We start from the raw sequence: 23,640 nt of genomic DNA on the forward strand, positions 1-23,640 counted from the left end.
TTGGGACTTACTTTAGTCAAGAGCAAGACAAAAAAGTTTCTAAAGAAGGTTATCTTCATTCCTTAGATGGGGTTCTGTATGGTGATAAGCTGAGAACACCGTATTAAATATCATGTTTCCTATCCTAGATCGCACAAGGTTAGACCTTATCCAGGATGACATGCTGAAGAAATATATAACAGAGATCCAGAGTCATCAGATCCCAGAGATCTGCAGGCAGCTGGAAGATTTTAGGTAAGTGCATGTCGCTACTGTATAACTCCACCTATTAGGCCATTCAGAGATAGAATAGTCGTGACAGATTGATTTTCTAATATCTTTGTATCATCTTTAGAAAAAACATCATCTCAATTAGACAGATAAATAGATGAATAATCATGTGATAGATAAAAATGGGCTTTTGTGAGCTTTTATATACTTTTATGCAACATTTCAACTCCTGAAGGGTCTATCCTGCACATACAAAGTGCATGGTGCAGGATATTCACAGGAAAATAATGATACCGTTCCTCAAGTAATTAATAACAAATACACAATTCATCCATATAATAACATTAGTGGCCGTCTAAAAATGGGAGGTCCTTTTTCCAATCCTGGCACCTGCAGTGTGTGACGGAGCATTGTCATGCCGCGGGATGACACCTTTTGGAGAGCTTTCCTCAAGGTTTTTTTTTAACATTTTGCCTCAGCTTTGTCCATAATGAACAGTAATATTTTGCATTGATGGTTGAACCCTTTGGGAGGCAGTCCACGAGCAGAATTCCCTTCTTATCCCAAACATGGTTGCCCTGTACTTCTGCGCTGACCTTTGCACATGCAAGTTCTTTGGCCTGGGGGAACCGCTGTGCCTCCATTCCTTAGACTGTTCCTTTGTCTCTGGATCATAACAGTATTTCCATATCTCATCACCAGTTACCAGTTTGTCCAGGAAATCTGACTCATTTCCTACAAAATGCTCCAAAACAGCCACCGATGTCTCCTCTTCTGTTCAGTTGTCAAATGTATTGGGATCCACTTGGCTGTAAGCTTCCTCATCCCCAAGTTGTGGATAATGGCGCCAACTCTCTCAACGTGATACCCCCAGATATGTAGCAATACTTTTGACTGATATTCAGAGGTCCTCCATGATCATGTCATGGATGGCTTTCACGTTTGCAGGCAAGGAGATGGAGACAGGCCTTCCATTGGGTTTCTCACATTCAACACCCAAATGACCAGTTTTAAAATTTACAACCCAACGTTTAACTGTTGCATATGAAGGGCCGCTGTCACCCAAAGTTTGTGACATTTCATCATGGATCTGCTCTGCACCTTTCCCTTGGAGAAACAGGAACTTGATTATGGCTCTATGCTCTTCCACACTGAACGTCCTTGGAGATGCTGCCATGTTCACTTTGGACTGGGGGAAAAAAAGCTAAGATGAAATCCTAGGTAGTTGATTTTTTTGTCTATATTCATTGAATATAGACAAGTTCACCCTGCAATTCACAGCTTCGTAGCTCAATTTTTTTTTTCTGGGTGAGGCTCAATACTTATCAGCATCGTCTCGTATATAATATTATAGCCCACAGATTCTAAGATTGGGTGTCCCATGCCCCCCTCTTCTTATCACTGTGGGCTCACAGCATCCGCCTTCACTGAAGTAGATATTGAATATATTGACGCTGCTCCATTCATTTCAATGGGCTAACTGAAAGAGCCGAGTTCAGGCATTCGGTTATTTCCAGCAATGCCCTTGAAAATGAATGGAGTGGCATCGTGCATGCACTACCACCACGCCATTCAATCTCCTCCTCAGTGCGGGGGGTTCACGGAGCTCAAAGTGAGATGGAAAGTGGGACATGGGACTCCTATTCTCAGGATGCATGGGGGTGACAGCGATGAGACCCCACACCGGTCCCACTTTTATTATCCTATTGATAAATGATAGCCAATTGTGGTTCAACCTCTTTAAAGATACATTGCAGGCACTTTCATGCAATTTTTCATACAAATTGATACTAGTGGCTAAAAGTGTAACCAAAGTAGAAAGATATATGCAGCACACCTCCTGGGTGGTTCAATATGTGCAGAGTTAAAGGGTTTTAAACCTATCCCCTATCCACAGGATAAGAGATAACATACAAAGCTATAGGGATCCAACTGATGGGGGGGGGGGGGGGGTTTCACACGGATTCTAAAAGTTGGGCTCTGGTGCATTCTGAAGTGAGGGCAAGGGTAGTTGTACATGCGCACTGTTGCTCCAATCATTTCAAGGGGATCTCTGGAGATAGCTGAGCACTTGAAATTTGGCAGTCCCATTGAGATGAATTGGATTGGTGGTGCACATGTGCAACTGCCCTTGCCTTCACTTCAGTATACGCCGGAGCCTTGCTTTGAAATTGATAAAGGTCTCAGTAATCAGACCCCCACTGACCACTGTGTTCACCAGGATGTGTCTGTGACTCACAGGAGTTATTAAAAAATACATTAAGGCAGTCATTTGCACCTAGAACTCATGCAAGCTGAGGTTTACACCCAGACACAATGTAAAAAAAAAAGATCAAGGTGTGAAAAGTTCATATATACCACAGTCCTCTACATCAAGAAGAGCTTGTGCTCTCATAAATGCTGGAACTAAGGTCCTGCAGTACTTGGCCAGCATCCACAAATGTGTTAGGATGGTTCCACATTTGCGTTGGAACCTCTGATCAAAGGTTCTGTCGCAGATCCAGCACAAAATACACGAAGAAAAGGAGCTGCATGAGGTGCTTTATCTTCTGTCAAAAAGGCGGGCAGCTGGGCGGAAAGCGAACAGACCCCCATTATAGTCAATGGGGTCCATTCGGTTCTTTTCGGTTCTGCTCGGATCTGTCCTAAGACTGAGCCATTCGGCCAGGTGATTCCCTTTTCCTGCCCCCCAAATGGAGCATGAAAACAGAATCCCCAACAGAGATGTGAACACCCCTTCAAAAAGCTATACTGCAAACAGCTGTTATCGTCCCATATTGGACATCTGTTGGGGGCACACGGCATTCCATGTATAAAAATAAAGCTTAATGATTTCTATACAAAGCCATGTTCATCAATTTTACATCAAACAGTGAATACAAGCAAAAATTGCACGAAGATTCAAATTTGCAACTAAAATGTATCGACAGATTCTATATAGAAAAATGATGTACTGTGCAAAAACCTAAGATGTGAGAATATCATATAAACCACACAAGGTGACATTCAGAGGTGTGGGTGTTAAAGAAACACTAAAACTGCAGAAATGTGCCAACCGCTTTTGGAATGCAAATTAAATTGGGATTACATAGGTTCAGATTATTCTGTCCCCTATACAAACTTTTCGGGCTGTATCACAGCTAGAGAAGAGTTCTTGGTCTTGCTTTAAGACTTATGCCCACAGCCGTGGCGGATTTAGCCAGCGAAATATCGCAGTGAAGTCCGACACGGTGTCCCCCCAAAGACCCCATACTCCCCTCTCTGGATCCGCCGTGCGAGCTTCGTCTGACGCGCCAGCAGTGGGCAGTGACGCGGAAGTATCACGTGATGAACGGCTTCCATTGACTACAGTTGAAGCCGGTTGCCCGTTTTTCCACGGCAATTAGAACATGCCGCAATTTCTTTCACTCTGCGGAATTCCGGAGTAGAATTCTGCAGCATGAACATTGAGCTATTAGGTTTAAAGAACCTAATGGCTATGGGATAACACCACGGATTTCTGCCAGCATTTCACGTGGCAGAAATGCGTCCATGGGCATTAGCCCTTAAAGTCAAAGATGTAGTCAAAATATGGCTTGTGATAATGGAGGTTGTAGTGCGATCTGCCTATACCTGCAACTCTCACTCCCAACTGAGTTTCTGCAGGCTGTATATAAGGCTAGATTATATGCCCATGTAAACAGACCTTTAGAATGACTGTGATGCTTAATTGTTATGCAAATTTCTTTTTTTTTTTTTCAATCTCTGTCAGACTTCATTATTTTGTGCTGATGACCTTCTGTTCCTGTACACCTTGCGCTGCAGTCGCTGACACTTCCTCTGCTTTTTTTTTATGTAGGGCCAAACGGGTACTTGGTATGACTCCCGGAGAGCTGGAGCTTAGTGAACTGGAGTCTTATAGGACCAATGACAGATATATATTACAGTCCAAAGAAAAACAGCTAGCAGAACGTCTGCTGGGGAAGTTGGATGACGTGCAGTGAGTAGTTCCAGAATAGCTGCGGGGAGCGCAGCGGCAAAGCTGCTGGATGAGCCCAAAATTGTGGAAAGACAACATTGTTTATACAAACTGCTTATGTAACCAAACCTACTTTACCCACTTGCTGGACTATATGACATCGGCAATGATTGGCACACACACAAGTGAACTCTGGTTATTCTTGCTGTAGGACATTTTCCTAACAATTGTTTGCTATAGAACACATCATGCTTCCTGCGTTACAGGTTTAACCACCTTTGTGCAATGTCTACTGCAGAAACATGGCATCCTCTTCAGTGCTCTTTGTGCTGTTATGCCATCCTCTGCAGTGCCTCCATACCATGTACTGCAGTGCGTCTTCCATTTTTCTGCCATCCTCTGCAGTGCCTCTGTACCACTTACTGCAGGGCGTCTTCCATCTCTCTTCCATCTCTGCAGTTTCCATCATGCTTCTGCACCTCCTGCTTCAGCAGCTTAGCGCAGTGCTTGTTGGTCCACCTGCCACTTGCCATTGGGCCTGCCATTCCCATACTTCTTGTTGCGGTGCTCCTTTCTGTAATATTCCTTGTGCCTCCTAGCTGCATCACCTGAAGTGGTCCTTTTTGTTACTTGCAACAGTGCCCATCATACATCCATAATGCTTACTGCAAGGTTGTTGGGGTCCATATTGTTCGCTATATGATCCATTGTTCCCCCTTGCAATTTGCCTCTGTACCCCTTCTTTTCCCATGCTAATTAATATACTGCTAAGACCTTTGTTTCTCGTTAACAGCTGTACATAGTATGTCAGGCAAGCCTCTGCCTTTGACATACAACCGGTTAGGAATTGCAGTTTTGCAACATCTAGAAACCTCTGAAAAATGAGCACATTGTAGATTCCTTGAGGACTACACATCTGTACCTGCACAAAGTTACCTCCCCTATCCCATTCTCACGTACCTCTTGTATTCTGAGAATTACTGTCCCACACTCCAGATGGGCTGCTATATATAACTCTGCTCAATCTCTGAATTCTCCCAGGCTGGGAACACTGGGACCCTTGATTAACCCAGGCAGCTCTGGGAATTAATTCTACAGAGGAGCGCCACATTTTGCATCTCTCACTCCTTAACCCATTCACGGTCTACTGCATTGGCCAGACCTTGCAGAACTCATGAACCTTGGAGCTTCTGTCAACCAAAGAGTTAATACCCAGGAAGTGGTCTTGGAAAGTATCGCAAGTCTCCATTGCCTAACTCAGAACATCTGTCTCCCATTGTTTCAGTGGGTTGCATCATCCTGCTGCGTGGCGGGGTATATAAGTCCGGCGTTGTCGCTATTGTCTCCACTTACTGTACTCTGTACTTGGAGACACTTGTAGAAGCCTCTCATACCATGATCAGCAAGACCATCTGTGCCCAATTCACTCTCTCTAATCATGATATTCTGTGGGTGAGTTTCTTGGGTAGGGGATGAGCATGCAGAACTCATGGAGCTAACTTTAATATTTTCTTCTCAGCTGTTTCTTATGTATCATTATGCATTGCTATATGGAACAGTCAGGTGTGTAATATCTATAGGAGTGATCTACGTGGGATTTATAGGGCAGCTGTCACTAATAAGATGACTGTTGACAGCCAGATCTGGATGTGCTGTTTAAAGGCGGTTGTATACTTATGGGTTAAATGTGTTTTACATTGTAGAATGGAAAGTATGCAACTTTCTAATGTACTTTTGCTTTTCAATTTAACACTATATTCAAAATCTCTGCTTGCTCATAGCCAACAGGGTCTTGTCTGCATCCAGCTGCAAACCTAGTAGACCTAATATTTCTCACAGTTGATTGTTACAGTTCTATCCATTCTAAATTAATCCTCTGTGGACTAAACAGTCTAGGCTTAAACTGATACATTTTACCCGCCCTGATACATTGTAGCAAACTGTGCAATGTATTCAACTGACAGAAGATTGTCCAGACTGGATACAATTCGAACAGTTGCGCAAGGAATAGGGCAACACTTCTGCATCACTGCCATGTTTTCTTGCGCTCCTGTGCAGGATCGGTTTATCAGTTTGCATTAAACTTAAATCTGATTTATTGTGTCTTTTACTGTCTTAGTTGAATCAAATGCCTGCTTGTTGCATTTAGATGTAGCAACTGTAATGATGTTGTGGAGGGGTTAATGTAGACAATGGGGGAGCCTTGTGCAAGTGGATGTAAACGGTAGGGGACCCCTGTGTAAAAACCATTTATGTGCTGCCCACCATACAGCGCCACCCTCAAGTCTCTCCAGTAATTCTCTCTCTAGTATGACTGTTGCTGTGATGGATTGCAGTACACCAGTAATTATACGCTATGCAAATCTTTTAAGAAGTTGTCATTCCTGCCCCTTGCCACCAGAGTATACTATACATGTGGCATGTCAGCCCTTGCATGGGGTTTTACAACTCATTAGATTTTACTTAAATACTTTATATTACTTATCCTGAACTGGTCCCGATTTACATCCTGTATTATACTCCAGAGCTGCACTCACTATTCTGCTGGTGGAGTCACTCTGTACATGCATTACTTATCCTGTGCTGATCCTGAGTCACATCCTGTATTATACTCCAGAGCTGCACTCACTATTCTACTGATGGAGTCACTGTGTACATATATTACTTATCCTGTACTGCTCCTTAGTTGCATCCTGTATTATTATCCAGAGCTGCACTCATTATTCTGCTGGTGGAGTCACTCTGTACATACATTATCCTGTACTGATCCTGAGTTATATCCTGTGTTATACTCCAGAGCTGCACTCCTTATTCTGCTGGTGGAGTCACTGTGTACATACATTACTTATCCTGTGCCGACCCTGAGTTGCATCCTGTCTTGTACTCCAGAGCAGCACTCGTTATTCTGCTGGTGGAGTCACTGTGTACATACATTACTTATCCAGTACTGATCCTGAGTTATATCCTGTATTATACTCCAGAGCTGCACTGACTATTCTGCTGGTGGAGTCATTAGGTACATACATTACTTATCCAGTACTGCTCCTGAGTTACATCTTGTATTATACTCCAGAGCTGCACTCACTGTTCTGCTGCTGGAGTCACTGTGTACATACATTACTTATCCTGTACTGATCCTGAGTTACATCTTGTATTATACTCCAGAGCTGCACTCACTATTCTGCTGGAGTCACTGTGTACATACATTACTTATCGTGTACTGATCCTGAGTTACATCCTCTATTATACTCCAGAGCTGCACTCAATATTCTGCTGGTGGAGTCACTCAGTGCATACATTACTTATCCTGTACTGATCCTGTGTTTTATACTTCTGAACTTTCACAGTTCTGTAGTTCCCAGCATTCCCTGCTGGGTCCCATAACTTCACAAAACTTTCTATAGTGATTTCAAATTCTGGAAAGTATTATTGTTACCCCAGACACTATACAGGCATCTGATGTAGATACAAGAAAACTGCCTGCCGCTGCATTATAAGAGGTCAGATAAGTACTTATAGTTTGTGCATGATAACAAACTTGCTGACTGTTTGCAGATCAATTGTGAATGCAGCTCTGGAGTATAAAGCTGTATTAACATGGGCCAGATTTACGTGTGAGTAGACAGAACTCGCACAGAAATATTTTTCATGTCTTATTCTGGTCTGATTCTTGGGACAAGATTAGGACATGTAATGTGTCCTGCATGTCGGACAGTGCACAGACGGGCGTGATTCGCTCTCAGCCATGTGAAGTAATGTCATGTATGTACTCAGTGACTCCACCAGCAGAATAGTGAATGCAGCTCTGGAGTATAATGCAGGATGGAACACCGGATCATTAGAAAATACGTGATGTAATGTTTGTACTCAGTGACTCCATTTTTTATGTATATTAAATCTATATACATGATGGTAAAAGGTGGGCTTATGTTTTAAAGGGATGCGGGTGTTGAGAAATGTTTCTTGTATAACTCTATACTAAATCAATTGAAGAAGTGAACTATAAAAAAAAGTCCTTTTAATCATAGAGGTTCATTTTATATACTTTTTGCATGACAGTTCATTAGTCCGAAATATTTGATAATCTGCTACTGCTCAGGTCCCAAGAACATTGCAGTAAAGGAATTTCGTTAAGATTTCTCCCGCCCCTCAATTTGACAAGGGATTATTTCTGCAGAACTTTGCAGTCTGCTTACTGCTGAACATTTATATAGCACTCTTAATTGTCCCACTGAGCGCTATGCATGTACTGCAAGCATACAGTCTGCCACTAGAGAGCAGTACTGAGGCCTAGTGGCTGCCAGCTGTGCACTTTAGTACATGGCTAGCTGTCTTAAATGCATTTCCTTGTTTATTCTGCGGCGTCTGCTTAGAAATTAAAATCATGATTCCTGCAGTTACCAACTCTGAGCTCTGATATTCTTCTTTTTACAGCCCAAACATCTCTGCAGACGAGGAGAAAAGGTAATGAATGCCTGGCTGCTGACCAGATGTGATAGTATGAGCCCCATCCAGTGACCATTTCATGTATAACATGCCCCGTTTGGCATACAGTAAATGTGTAAATTCCTTGAAGAAGTCTTAGCTCTGCATGTTCTTTATAGCTCTTGGAGGGTACTGTTCTCTTTGTGGAGATCCATCTGGTGTAGGCAGTCTTGCAAGCAATGCTTCCTGGGAAAAGTATGGAAATTAGCTCTCCTCGAGAAAGAAGAAAATGGTCTCTCTAATGCAGCCAGTAGGTAGCTATCCTGTGAGTTAGTGACTGATCCATTGAAGAACTTTGAAACATGACTAGGGATATCACCCAAACGGATAGCCCTAGTTTAGTTATATTTCAATGGGTTGGCTAATTATAGGGTGGCTACCTATAGGTGGTGCTAGAAGCCTCTTCCTGTTTGTTGTAGAGTATAGAAGAGTATTGCTATATAGTCTTTTAAGCCCCTCTTTTGGCTTGGTTGGGAAACAAATAAAGCCCTATGGTGGGAGGTAGGTTAGGGAATGGGGGGTGTCAGTGTGCTGCTAGAATTCCCACTTATAGTCATTGACATTTTTGTTTATTCTTGTCCCTGCAGTTCTGCCATTGTCCATGCCATAGCTGCCTACATGAAGCACATCGGGGTGAAGACCAAGGTGGCGGATAGCAAAAAATCAAAAAGTGGCTTTTTCAGGAAAATAGTAAGTGATAGTGAATGGTCTTTTTTTTTTTTTTTTTTTTTTTTAAAGAATCGTTGGATAAACAGTGTTTCTTATGTTTATTGATCCATGTACTACCTCTATTAAGATCTCTGCTTCCTGTCAGTGAATGGCAATGTTCTTGTTTTCGCCCAGAAGTTCAAAGCCCTTCATGACTATGTTGCACTGTAATGAGCTGTGCACCTACGTTGGTGTATCAGGAGCTCGTTCATGCAATGTCCCAATTGTGAAGAGGTAACTAATTTGTCTTTCCCTTTTTTGTACTGACAGTTTGTTCTTGTGCCAGTTCTTTGGTTTTAGGCCTTATTCACGCAGGAGAATGCGATTACGGTCATGAAAAAGCTAATTGATTTCACTGCGAGAACATGTGCATTGTACTTCCGTTTTTGTTGTGTTTCTGCATTTTTAACGTGCGAGTGTCATCCAAGTGTAATCTGTCACGTGTATGGGGAAAAAGGGAGTTGGCCCAGTTGGTGAAATTTAAAAATGGCCATTAAAGTCATTGGGAGCGTGAAAAAAATGGTGGACCGATATATGCCATTCAAGTGCGTTCCGTGTTTTTCATGCAATTAATGACTTTAATCCGTGGTTTTTGATACGTGCAAAAAAACACCAAAATAAGACGTGCTGTGATTCTCCAACATCGACTATTGGTCCGTGAATAAAACTGCATGTGTGACTGATTGTATTCGCTTTATTGGGTCTGAGTTCTGGCAGTTGCAAACTTAGACGGAACTTGGACATTAAACTCTCCTGTGAGAATAGACCCCTGAAGATAATAAATTCTCTGTAAATCCCATGCAGGATATCCTGATGGCAGAGAGTGAAGTGTCAAATTCAGTTCACATAATGTGGAATAGATGGGTTATAATTGTCCTAAAGGGGTTGGCCGCCTTATAGCTTTACAAATGTTAAAGGGGTATTCAGGGACTTTCGTTATTAATGTCCTATCCTCAGAATAGGTCATCAGTAGTTGATCACAGGAATCTACTGCTCAGGATCCCCATCAATCAGCTGATTGTCCGGCAGTGGGTTGGACGCAGGCGCGTAACTATAGGGGATGCGGTTGCTCATTGGCCCTTAAGGCCTCTCTTCTCCATATAGGGAGCCTAGTAGTATGAATAAAGCATTATAGTTGGGGGCCCTGTTACAGGTTTTGCATTGGGGCCCAGAAGCTTCAAGTTACGGCTCTGGGCCTGGACGTCCTCATTGGTGGTCACAGCCGGAAGTGTAATAGCCAGCTTCACTCCCATTGTAATCAATGAGACTGATTCCTCCTATTACACTACCAGAACATGTTCTCATGTTGTTCATGCCTCCCCATCTGGAACCATTTTATAAACCAGAGTGCAAATAATAATCACATCAGAAAATGCTTACAAAATGCCATAAAAACGCTGTAAAACGGCAATACAAAGTCATGGGGAAAGAACACTTTAAACATTGTGTAATTTTTCTGCAATCATGTCCTCCTTATCTGGCTTCTTGGCAGAGACCTGGCAAGAAAGAAGACGAGACCTTGAAACCTAAGAAACCGTCCTTCTGGAACCGCAACGAAACTCCGCACAGTGAGTACATGGTGATGGATGAACCCCAGTTTTATATATGGGACAGGTTGGGGTGTGATATGATGGTGCCCACTGATACACATGCACTTTGATGGGTGCACACTACTCTTCTTTACTGCGTAGTTTGGTTCCTTTCCTCCTTATCAGTCAATGCCATTAGATGCAATACCAGACATGGCCCAGGGATAAGAGCAGCGCTGTGTCTGGAGGAAAGCAACGGTTTTGCTAATCTCATACAACCCTTATTGTCCAGACTATTTTGTGTCTTTAAGAGTTGGCAGTCTCTCATTCTAAGACCCATAATATTTCTATTGTCTCGTCAACATATAAGAATGCTATTTTTTGCAGGGCAAGTTGTATTCTTAATGGCACCTCTGTAGGGTATAGGCACGGTTTTAAATTTTTTTGTAATTTTTTGGTTGGAGGGAGGGAAAAAAAAACCAACCTAGAAATGTCCCCCTGTTTTTTTGCCATACGGTATAAATGACATGTTACCTTTACTTTTGGGCCGGTCTCGCACGACCGGATTTGTATTGCGGATACCGCAATTGCCATCTGCACAGACAATCCGCTGTAAGAAAAACGCCATTGAAAGGCATGTACTTTCGATTTTACCTTCACACTCATGGATACAAATTGCGTATTCCGCAAGCAGAAGAAAAATCGCAGCATGCTCTGTTTTGCCATGGAATCCCCGTGAACGACCTCCATTGAAGTATGGGCTGCGGGTACCTGCGTTATCGGGAAATACAAACAAAAAAAAAACTGTGCATGACTGCCTCTGAGCCTCTGCGGTCATGCACAGTAAAGTTTATTGAGGCATGCAAGGTCACCAGCCAGGTTCACAGCCTCCCGCATGCAGAATCCGACCAGTTAGTGTGAGCCCGGCCTTAACGTTATTCTGCTAGTCATAACAATTAACCCTTTGCAATCCAATTTTAGATTTAGAGTTTTCCTAGGGGGGCTTTCTCTTTCTGCCATTATACAATGGCGCCATCTGCTGGCTAGAGCCAGTACTGAGGTATGGGACATGCTGGAGAGGCTCTCGGCAATCGAGCAGCCAGTAATATACAGTAGGAATACCCTGCCGGACGGCTTCCGATATCGGAGCTGTACAGGCTTCAATTAGAATGTCTTTAGACATCATACAGTGGATTCGAAAGGGTTAAGGGGATACCAAATTTATATTGTTTTTTTTTTGTTTGTTTTTACTGCTTTTGCACAATAAACTGTCTTTAAAAGAAAAATAATCACATTTTTATCACAGCATTCCATAGTTTGTCATTTCTTTTTTTTTTTTTCCCAAATGATCTGTGTGAGGTCTTTATTTATTGCAAAAGAGTTCTAGCTTCCATTGGTACCATTATGTGACTTTTTAGTCACTTTTTATTATGTTTTTGTGGGATACTGATGAATGGAAAAATAGCAATTCTGGCTTTCTTAAAACTTTTACATGGCTCCTCATGCAGGGATAATGGACATAATCTTCTTACAGTACGGGTCATCACAATGCCGCAGTACTTAATGTTTATTTTTTGTGGGATGCTGGTGGGTGCTATGTGGAGCCCCCTCCTGCTTACATCCACTTACATGATGCGATCGCTATTGTTCGCAGCATATAACACATTAAATAGTTGTAAATAACGCCGCCTAAAGGTTTCCATAGTGTTGGAAAACGTTCGCCCCGTGTCCACGAACAGAGAATCATTGCGATTCTCCGCTTACGGCCGGCAATTCACAGCATGCTGCAAATTGCCCCGATTTTCCGTGGTCAGCCTATCTGTCAGATAGGCTGACCTGCGGACAACCGTCTGCCGGCTCCTGCTCCCGGGCGACGGCTCCCGCGGCGGAGATCTGCCTTGGGATACGGCAACGCCTGTGGACAGGGGGCCTAAGGCCTCTTAATAATTGCTATAAAACACATACATTTGGTTGCTAAAGCGTTAAAGGTTGCTTTGAACAATGCCTTCTCATGTGGTGAGACCCACCCTTCCTTACTCAAAAGTGGCAATGGGTAACCTTGCCATCCTCCAGTATTGAGAGCCATATTGGACATGGGTCAACCCTAGATCACATCCGCATGGCAATAATTTTGGCTTGTGTTATGTTCTTTGGTATTTTTCCGAGGGTTAACATTTTTTCTTTTTAAATAAGAAATATGTAACCAGGTATTCCCATCCTAGCAAATTATACCCTATTCACCATTGGTGAGATCCAACCGCTATGACCCCCAACCTAATCTCCGATGTGTCTGAAGTTCTGGCAGTGGAGACGGCACATGAGCGTCTCTCCTCCATTTACCTCACCTGGACCATTGAAGATGGCTAAATTCAAGCACTCAACAATCTCTGGCTGTCCCATGAAAGTGAATGAAGTAGAAGCATGCTTCCACAGCCTCTGCTGCCAGGAAGAGGATGAACTCTTGGAATTGGTGGTGGACCCAGCAGTCAGTCTTGCCAATCAGCAAGTTATTTCCCATCCTGTGGAAGAGGCATAACTTGCGCAGATGGGAATATTCCCTTTAAAGGGTATGCTCATTTAGTGTCAGAACGTTTAGGGAAAGCTAGGTCATGGAAACACAATCTCCAGGGTAAGGTGGTTCACACATGAAGAAACTTCCCTTCAGCACAGGGGATTTGGTTCAAAACTGGAATGATCCCGGCACGCTCTGCCTCCATTCACTTAGCGATGCTCATTCCTGTGTAAAGGTACAGGAACAATTATCACAAGGGTCACCTTTTGGGCATCTGTGCCAGATATATCATCCTGTGTAAAGGCACCCCTAGGCCAAAAACACACAGACGTCTTTGTGCGCAATACAGAGTGACTAGAATCCATTGATTTTGGTCGTGGAAAAAAATACCCCAGCATGCCCCACTTCTCCACTTCACTGTGAGTTTTCTCATCAAAGTGCCACATAGAAGTCAATGGGGGATGTGCAATTCCGCTGAAAAAAAACACATCTGGAACTCATTGGACAGACTAGCCATTTCATTTGGTCCGTGTTCGTATGTCGCACGAAAATGAACACGCTTCATGGGTGCACAGTAAAATACACCAACGCGGATGCAAAAAAGCATCATTCAGTGTGCAAATTTGTTGCGCTGAGATGTGCACGAATGTGCATAAGTGAATGTGAAGGGGGCCTAACAGGGGGCGCTGTGGAGGCATTGTTGTATCTGCTCATGTAAAAAGGAGGCTGCCAGAAATGTAAATTGCCTTGCGTAGACTTTGTATGCCCTAAAGGGGCATTACTAAATTGAATTTGTTCAAAATAACCTTTTTAGGGCAGTTTCACGCGGCGTTTTTAGGAAAAAGTCACGGTATAGTGACTTTTTTTTTCTTTTTCCCCCTACCCTTTTTTTCCTTTTAAACAAAAATGCAGCAACCAATAGAAAATATTTAAAGTGCTTCGAGCAGTATGTACTTTTTCTTTCACTTGACATGCCTTTTTTGGGCCAGTGGTGCATTTTTGCAATTGCAGTAGGTTTGGTCCTTATTTATCTATCTACAGGAGAAAAACAAGCAATCTAAAAAAACACCTGACAAAAATGGCTGTAAAAAGAAGAAACAAAAAACCACAAAAACATTTGCACTTTTATTGCAATCCTAAAAAACGCCACAAATAAGTGTGTGAGATCGGCCTTTAGGATGTTTTTTCCTGTTCTGTGATTGCATTACTCGGTAGGGTTGAGTTTGCATCTTCCATTTGGCATGATGGTCCTAGTATACCCCTTACCCCTCCTTTTGCTCCCTCTCCTTTGCAGCCCTTATCAGTAGCGCACCTCTCGTTGTACTTTCATGCTGTATTCCATTTCATGCTCTTATGCATTTCTCTTTTGGCTTAGTCGTCTCACTAAGTGTCTTCCCTCTCTCCCTCTATTCCAGACTACTACTTACTTACACTTCTCAGTTTTGTCTTGTAGGCTCCTATGGCCGTTGTGCTCTAGACATGCATGGCTACATTACACGGTTGTTTCTTGCTTAAAGATCAAAAAGCACCAGTAAATGTTTCTGGACTCTCCCACTTTTTTCTTATACATATCTCTTTCCGTAAAAGCTTGATGACAGCTCATGGATGTTTACTGGTGATTTTTTTTTGAGTTGTATTCTTTAAAATGGACCCGTCACCACTCTTGCCATAGATGTTTGAGTACATACTTGCATTCCCCATTAAATCTCAATTTTGATGCGTCTTTTATCAGAACCTTCATTTCTGCTATTCCTATTCTTTCTGGAAATGTATGAATTAATTGACAACTGGGTGTTACTACTCCCTTGGGATATGTCCATGCATTGACCTTGTCCAATCCACTCGGATGGTGTCAGACTCTGTAGGGATACCTACCCTATAATATTGATAATGTTAATGCCCAGATGTCATCTACTACAGATATGTCCAGAAGGAACAAAAGAGGATTAACACAATGCATAGTTCTAAGAAAAGATGCTCTAGCATTACTTTTTTCTTGGGATAGGCAAGTCTTTACTAAAACCAACACCTCAGGAGTGATGATGGGTTTTCTTTGCCTGGTTCTAACTTGTACCCAGTGAAGGTAACCGCAATGTGGGTTCAGCCAATATATGTAAGGATATATAGGTTCCTGTGGAATGAAGCAAGTATTCTTCGAATCATTACCTTAACTGTGCACAATGGACGGCTCCACAGTATTGCTCAGGAAGCCATAGGGGTTGTGGGTGGTATGCTCTTATCCCGGCTCATCTTCATCGCTTGTTTTTTTTTCTTTTCTCTGCTCCTCCGTGTGTTTTTTCACAGATGTTGAAAACAGACCGACAAAGGTTGAGGCTGAAGGTATCTTCAGAATTTAGACCCACCATTCTTTCTTCTTCTCCCCAAACAACTTACCATATCATTAGCTTTACTGAACCAACCGCATGATGGAATGTACCAAAAATTCACCAAATGGTTGGGTGGGGGTCTGGTTTGCAGCATGGGGGCCACTTCTGACTAATGCACTTAACCTGTTTATGACAGGACAAATTATATGATTTGAGCCCTATGTGTCTATACATAAGTTAAAGCCTCAGTCCCACAAACTATGAGAGTTGGGATTGTCCCCGTGTTTTAGTGCATTCACACTAGCACTGTGCGTACTGCGCAATTTCCATTCCTCTGTTCAGTCTTTAGTAACAAAAAGACAAGCCTACACTATTCTGCTAACCTCCCCACTTATGGGGGTTTATGTTTTTACTTTTTTTCTTGTTTGCTTCCGTTTCGTGTTTTTCGTGGAAACAATAGCGCAGCAAAATGCACTGTTTTGGTTGTCAAAAAAGGGAAACCGAATGGAAGACAAATGTAAAAACAAAAAGCCCATTGAAATAAATGGGTAGAAAAACTGGAGCATTTATTTCAGTTTTTCTGTTACTAAAGACAGAACAAAGTTATGGAAGTTGTGCTGTACACACAACACAAGTGTGAATGCACCTTTTAGCACCTGTCGTAGCACAAAGATTTCAAAATCTTGGTTGGCAACCCAACTGAAGTCCTGGGCTTGTACTCAATGGATGAGATGAAAACTCATTAAAACACTGCAAATTTACACTTTGAGCCTAAACAATATTGCATCTTCAGTCTCAAAGTCATTCAAGTCATATTGGGCCACATAGACTCATGCATATACATAGTATAGTAACCTAGTAACATAGTATGTTAGGCTGAGGGGCATACAGTGTCCATCAAGTTCAGCCTGCTTCCACCCCCTCCCCCTTTGTTTATCCAGTGGAAGGCAAAAAACAATGAGGTAGAAGCAAATTAGCCCATTGGGCGAAAAAATTCCTTCCCGACTCCATAATGGCAGTTGGAATTATCCTGGATCAACATTTTGAGAGTTCCTACCTGACTCAAGACCCGGATCAACCACCCTGCTGGTTATTTAATGTCTATATATCCTGTAATATCATAGCACTCTGGAAACGCATCTAGTCCTCTCTTAAACTCCTCTATCGATTTTGCCATCACCACGTCCTCAGGCAGAGAGTTCCACAGTCTGACTGCTCTTACAGTAAAGAACCCCCTTCTGTGTTGGTGATGAAACCTTCTTTCCTCTAGACGTAGCGGATGCCCTCTTGTTACTGTTGTAGTCCTGGGTATTAACAGATCATGGGAGAGATCCTTGTATTATCCCCTAATGTATTTACAGAGACATTTTACACTAATAACGGGCACGTCTTTGGCAGCCAATCAACAGCTGTGGGCGTTCCCTTTTACTAAGGACACCAATCAGCAGCTCTGGGCATTCCCGTTTACTTAGGACGGCCAACCCATGTCTCCACCCATTTTTCTGGTGAAGACATATTTCATGAATACCTACTGTTTGATGGGACTGTGGCTACTGAGTTAGTAAAACAAAAAAAAAATTCCCCACACCCGGAGTGGGCAGAGAGTTCCCCTTTTTATTATTTCACCTACTAACAATAGATGATTATTCTTTTTTTCATATTGCTACATTGTATATATGCTCTTGTAATCACAATAAAGGGCGATTTAAGCGATGTTTGGAGTTTCTTACCAACCATTTGTGATGCAGGAGATAGGAGAATGGTGTTGTGTGTTTGATGTTCTTCATTCTGCTCCCTCAGCTGACAAGCCAGTTGTTCCAGAAAGGAAGATCAGTCATGGGCAGAGGAACTTTGACCGAAGTGATAGCAACACAGTGAAGCCTAAGACCTCCATAGAAAGTCCTGACCCAGGAGTGTCGGTGACTATTCATCCTCCACCCAGCGAACCCAGTGATAGTGAAACGGGTAGGTTGCATAGAGATCGAGTATTGTGTTGAGAAGGTGAAAATGCTGCAATCAATTGAAGGGGGCAGTTACTTTTACATTGTTCCCATGGGTGCTGGATAAATTGCACTCTTATCCTGCCTGCTAATATTAATTTTTTTCTGCATCTGCCAATCCCTTGGTGTATCTTGCTATGTTTGAAATCACTGCTAGGTCTGTGAGCATATTTACATCCAGTTTTCAAAAGACCACATTTAGACCCTACAGAAATTTTTTTGCAAACCTCTTTCTTTTATCCCCAATCCAGTGTCTGATGGTACATCTTCACTTGATGCCACTGATGTGGTCAAAGGTTCTCCAACTACAGAACTCTGCCCGACAGAACAGCAAGAAGACAGTGCAGAAAATGACAGGTAAGACATCAGAAGTAGACCATTGCATAAAAAGATGGTCCCAGTGCAGCAGCGACCCCATGTCTCCCAGTTCCTGAGGCCTTGCTATGCAATTCTTACCTGCTGATGGATTTCTCTCCAAACCCTTTCTCCTGCTCTGAATGCCAGCTTGCAGTTATCCAAAGCAATGGATGGAATGATTCTCAGATCTTGCCATTTGCTTCCATTTCCCACTTTTCTTTGTCACTACCCCTGGCATTTCTAAACATGTATTCCATGAAGTTCACTCCACCCCAGTACCGTGGAAGACTGCTGCTTCAACCTCAGCTCTAGATCCTCCATCCATCAATGAGAGGAATTTCTGCTCGGAGCTTTTGCTTTTGCAAATACTTGATGTTGCTTACCGGAAGAAAACAGAATATAACAACTCTCGTCCTTTTGTAACGCAACCATTTTTGGTTCTTGTTGGGCAACAACACTGGTCAAGATTTAGTTCCTCCGCATTTGGATGTTTTTGTACCCCTGTCCAGATGATATAGCCCAACGTCTGTCCTGTTGGCTCTGTTGTCCATGTCTTTCCCCTAGTGTATCGCTCTATGTATGCCTTGTTCCTTGACCTCGTCTTGGTCTAAACATTGGTCCTTAATACATCTGTTGTGTCTGTATCTCAGAATTACATTTGTTGCGTGCTTAAGTTTTTGTGTTGTCCTGCTCTGGCTCAGGTGACTTGTGCTAACATGGTCCTTCATGTGTCCAACAGTCAGATTGCATGTAGGCTTTGACAGGTGGATATGCTATGTTCTGTGTTACCATGCTGAGTAACACAATGGTCTTGTTCTTGGATGTGGTGCAAGTGTCTGCTAAGCTTTCGGTACAAGTACTAGGGCATTTGTATGGAATGAATTAACCCTTGCCTGCTCTGTTCACAGACGGAAGAAAAGGTCAGTGCATGTTTGTCATCTGATATCCCGGGAGATTTGCTATAGGCTTGTTATAGAGCCTGGCTAAGTATTATACACTTTGCCCAGTTTCCTCCTCTCTTCCTTGCTTTGTCGATCTGCAACCCCCCAGCTACCTTTACTGCTGCCCCAATGAACGTTTTATCCCAGAGCTGTGGGCCGATAGATTTGTTCACGCATTACTTTGCTAGACTTTGAAAGTTATGTGTCCACTTGAGGGGTTTTCTGTGTGATTATAACCCATATGGATACAACTAACTTCCCTATACTGGTTTAGTCAGGTGTTTATAACCTTAATGAGAACCTATGATCATGACAGGGTGCCTTTTAATTTACAGTGGAAGTCCAGGATTAGAAGCACCACTCTTACTGCAGGTCTTCTCGTTTCAATATAAGACACAGTCCATGTATAAGTGTGCGATACTGTTTTTGGCGAAAATATTGAATATTGGTTAAAAAAAAGTGTCTGCAACTCTTTTAAGGCATTTTAGAGATGTGCTACCAATGCTGAACTAGTTGACACAATTGCACCTACATGCCAGTCAATAAAGCTGGAAAAGTTGTCAGTTGAGATCTTAAGATTGGATTTCTGCATATTGCTGAATAAAAAAACCACTCAAATGAGTTGTAAATTTTTGATGACTTGTCCACAGGATAGGCCAATAATAGTAGATGTGCAGAGCTCTTCTGATCAGCTGTTCACTGGAACAGTGTGAGCTGACTTTTGCAGAAAGTGGACAGCTCCATTCCCACTTCAGTGGCAAAGCTTGCTGTTGCAGGCAAAGTTCTCATTGAAGTGAATGGGAACTTTGCCTGTAATACCCTGCCTGACCACTGCAGTGGGAATGGAGCTGTCTGCTACTAAACATCTGATTGGCAGCAGACCCCTGCCGATCTACTATTGATGGCTTATTATGAGGACAGGCCATCAGTAGTTTGCAACTGGGCAACCCCTTTCAGAGACCCTTTCTTGTTTGCCTAAGTGGACAAGCTGGTGACATCACCAGCTCATCTGCGCTTATGCAGTCTGTTCTTGTGCACTAGTCATTCAGTGTTTCGTATTTCCATAATTCAATTCCCAGTCATTGTTACAAGGCTTGTATAAAGAGTCTAACTTTGGCTTGAAGGAATGCTGCCTTCCAATAGATGGCACTGAGGTGGTATTATTCCATCTCCATTAATTGCGCATTCCCACAAAAAACACTGTTCGTCTATTTCTGAACGATATTTGTTCCGTCTAAACGGGGAATTAAACTACAATAGTCCTACAGATTGTTAGCAGAGTAAGCATAATGTGTCTGAAGAGGAATGACTCTTGTAATTGTAACCTTCCTTGCTCCATCATACAAAAACAATGGAGCTATGTCTCCACATTTGAATTGCCCTTTAGTCAAGGGTCAGACAGACCCAGTAGCTCCTAGGATCTGACACTATAATGAGGGCCAGCAGTAGATGCTTTCTTTCAGTCCGAGTAGATAATCCCATGTGGAGCAGACAATAGAGCGGCTAACTTGCTACTTTATAGCTGAATATTTGGTGTGTCAAGGATATCCATGTCAACGTTGAACTGTTCTCAATGTAATTGGCCCTTTCATATTGGGTAATGTATGATTTGTCCAGATTCCAGCTCACAAAGAGAAAATTTGTTAAAAATTAGGATCATATCTATTGCTTTAAACTGGTTTTCTCCAAGGAATGCATGAGATGGTAATACGTTGTATAGGTATCTAAAGTGGATTGTTCAATGTATGCTGTGGATGATTAGATTGGTGGTTGATTCATAGTCTATGGGGGTTTTTATGGATTTTGCCAAAACCCTTGCTTACATTTCAGCTACAGCCCTTACCCTATTACTGGTCAACGTTATGACCTATCTCTCTCGTCCTATGCTATGTACATGTTATTGCATTTCCAACAGTATACCATCACAGCCTATATTTTTGTCTCGCTTTCCCCAGTCACAGATTGCTTGATCTTCCCAGTTTCATCCTATGCTTTTTCCATTTCTTTATACTTTTTATGTCCTTAATTAATCTCCCATATGTCCTGACCAAATCTGTCTACTCCTCCATTGCATGACTGCCCTTACCACACACCATCTCCTCTTCATTGCTTGATGATGTTCGGGATACCATCCTACCAATTCTTTGGCTTCAACTGGACAGACATATCAGTAAGATCGTGCGCTCAGAGAGCTTACGAGTTTACGAGCGCAAGCGTTCCCAGCGAGGCTCAGCCAAAGGCAAGCAGACACGCTCTCGCAGCGATGTGGATCTGGAGGCTGCCGCCCGAGCCAACGACATGCAGGTCTCGTCAAGCAAGTCAAAATCAGGCAGCCTCACGTATGTTTGGGGGATGACTTTTTCTAATGCAATTATTATTATGATTATTGATAACGGATTTATATAGCTAATTATTTATATATTATGTATTTATTTTTATTTTATATTTTTTTTACATGACATTGTGGTCAGTGATTTGTCCAGAACGTATATTACAACAAGTTGGACTTAACCCTTTCCAATCCACTGTCTGACGTCTGAAGACATTGTGATTTAATGCTGTACAGCTCCGATGTTGGAAGACGTCCGTCGGGGTTCTCTTACTGTATATTGCCAGCCTCTCTGCTGTCAGAGCCTATCCAACATGCCACCTCATGCAGTACTGGCTTTAGCCAGCAGATAGCGCTGTTGTATAACTGCAGAAAAAGAGTAAGCCCCCTAGGAAAACCAGAATACAAATTAGATTGGAAAAGGTTAATTAAGGGGGATCTGTCATCACACATACTTTTATGCTGTAAGTGACAATTAGAGTGTGACATCTCTACAAACCTAGTACTCGTACAATGCTATGGCAGCTTCATATATGATGACAGGTTCCCTCAAATTTAATGTACTCTCATTCAAAACATGCATGAGAAAAACATTATAATGCATTGCAACTCAATTGACCCAATATTTTTAGAATACCTTAATATGGGACTACTATAGGACACTTAAGTGCCCGACAGCTGCCCCAACGATTATCGCTCTTGTGCTTTCCCAAAGAAGTAGCGATCGCTCACTGAATGGAGGTGGAACGCACCAGAGATCTCTTGCGGTTGCCCGCCTGCATTCAGGGTAAACAGGCAATTGTTCATAGATGAACAACTCCCTGTTTAAATGGGTTAACAGTCGCTTGTTTTTTAGGTGAGCAAACAAACAAGTGACTCCCACTCACTTGCCCTGCCCTGAATTGTCCCATGTTTCCATGGGATGACAGTCGCCCATAATCGCTCTTTGGCGCAATTACTCAGGTGACTAACAGCCTGTGTTTAGTTACCCTTAGCCTTTTGCCATGCATCCAACATGAACCATGCAGCTTCCATTCCAAGATCAATGATCTCCAGATGTTTATCAGCCAGAAGCGCCTACAATACATTTGCATTTGATCTTGAATTGTTTTGTTTTTTTTTAACCTATTATTAACTTTGATTAATGATGACCCATTCTGTTGTGTGAAGTCTTATGTACCCTAGTTATAGCTGTAGCTTGGTGACAACCTGTATGGTAGACATTGTCAACCTTTCTAGTTATACAGAGGTTCAGGCGCAAAGGGGTGTTGTGTAATACTAGGCCGATCAACAATTCCGGTATCTGGAAAAGCTATGCGATAGCCACTGTAGGGGTTGTAATGGTGGCCATAATGATTATCACCTAGCTTCCCAGGAAACAGAAATAAGTTTGAAAGAACCAAAATGGAAGAGGATTGAAGGAAGAAAAGCTTGAAATATTTGACCATTTTTTTCTTCTTTCAAGGATTTTAAACTGTAATTCCTTCACCATCCGTTATTAACCATTTCCAGCCTTTCAAAGAGCTAGAAACTAGCTTTTATGACAGTCTATAGTCGGACTAGATGGCCTGACTGTAGACTGTGGGATGCTCCTTGGCTTGGGAGTGACTATGTGGCATTGTTTGTGTAGAGTAACTCCAATCTAGACAAAGTCTTTAAAATATCTACAACCACATGGGGGTTCTAGTTTCTGCTGATTGAACCTATATTTTGTAACTTTTTACCCTTTTTGGTTGCAGTCCTGAACCTGGAGGGAGTGGAGAAGGTCAGCAGTCCTTTCTGCTTCCCCAGTCTGAGGAGACTGAGCCGCGCGTTTTGGAGGCCGAGAATGACCCCCCAAACTGGAGGGATCTCGTCCCCCCTGAAACACTCCTCAGGCTGAAGAAAAGTGAAATCAAGCGGCAAGAGGTCATAAACGGTATGAACAGCTAATAAGTTTTTTGTTTTGTTTTTAATTTTCTACTGAAGTTTTTGGAATGTACTTAATAACAAAAGGGTAGGAATGCGATAGATATAGATGTGCAGCCTCTTTGTCAAAAGAAATCAAGCACTTAGAAGAAGTTGTCGTCTTGCTGAAAAATTCGGCATGCAGTTCCATCTCAGGCAGATATACAAATAATTAGAGTTCTGGTGTGATTAGAGGTACGGTCTTGTCACCTGTAGCCCTAAAAGTGGTTCCACCCTTGGCATCTAAAAAGGCTCTCCGAGGCTACTTGTGTGTAGTGACCTCTACACAATTCTAACAACTAGGTGCTTGTAAAAAAATAAATAAAAAATCAGTGCA

The 23,640-nt window shown here is 42.4% G+C and overlaps 1 protein-coding gene across 7 annotated transcripts in view; it reads left to right on the top strand.

Annotated features, from left to right (window-relative positions):
- ARHGEF1 (Rho guanine nucleotide exchange factor 1) overlaps positions 1-23,640 on the top strand; it is a 94,220-nt gene that overhangs the window by 52,042 nt on the left and 18,538 nt on the right. For 2 of the 7 annotated variants that reach the window (XM_066607115.1, XM_066607114.1), the window contains exons 7-17: positions 129-234; positions 4,049-4,189; positions 8,603-8,632; positions 9,241-9,343; positions 10,854-10,929; positions 15,707-15,742; positions 17,530-17,694; positions 17,981-18,086; positions 18,995-19,006; positions 21,190-21,366; positions 23,096-23,274. In XM_066607115.1, coding sequence (XP_066463212.1) covers positions 129-234; positions 4,049-4,189; positions 8,603-8,632; positions 9,241-9,343; positions 10,854-10,929; positions 15,707-15,742; positions 17,530-17,694; positions 17,981-18,086; positions 18,995-19,006; positions 21,190-21,366; positions 23,096-23,274 — 1,131 coding nt within the window. Of the gene's footprint in view, positions 1-128; positions 235-4,048; positions 4,190-5,509; positions 5,621-8,602; positions 8,633-9,240; positions 9,344-10,853; positions 10,930-15,706; positions 15,743-17,529; positions 17,695-17,980; positions 18,087-18,994; positions 19,007-21,189; positions 21,367-23,095; positions 23,275-23,640 lie in introns of those variants that run through there. The other 5 variants (XM_066607116.1, XM_066607117.1, XM_066607120.1 and 2 more) reach the window with 5 other exon arrangements.

Source organism: Eleutherodactylus coqui, chromosome 6 (assembly GCF_035609145.1).
Source record: "Eleutherodactylus coqui strain aEleCoq1 chromosome 6, aEleCoq1.hap1, whole genome shotgun sequence".
Lineage (NCBI taxonomy): Eukaryota > Metazoa > Chordata > Amphibia > Anura > Eleutherodactylidae > Eleutherodactylus > Eleutherodactylus coqui.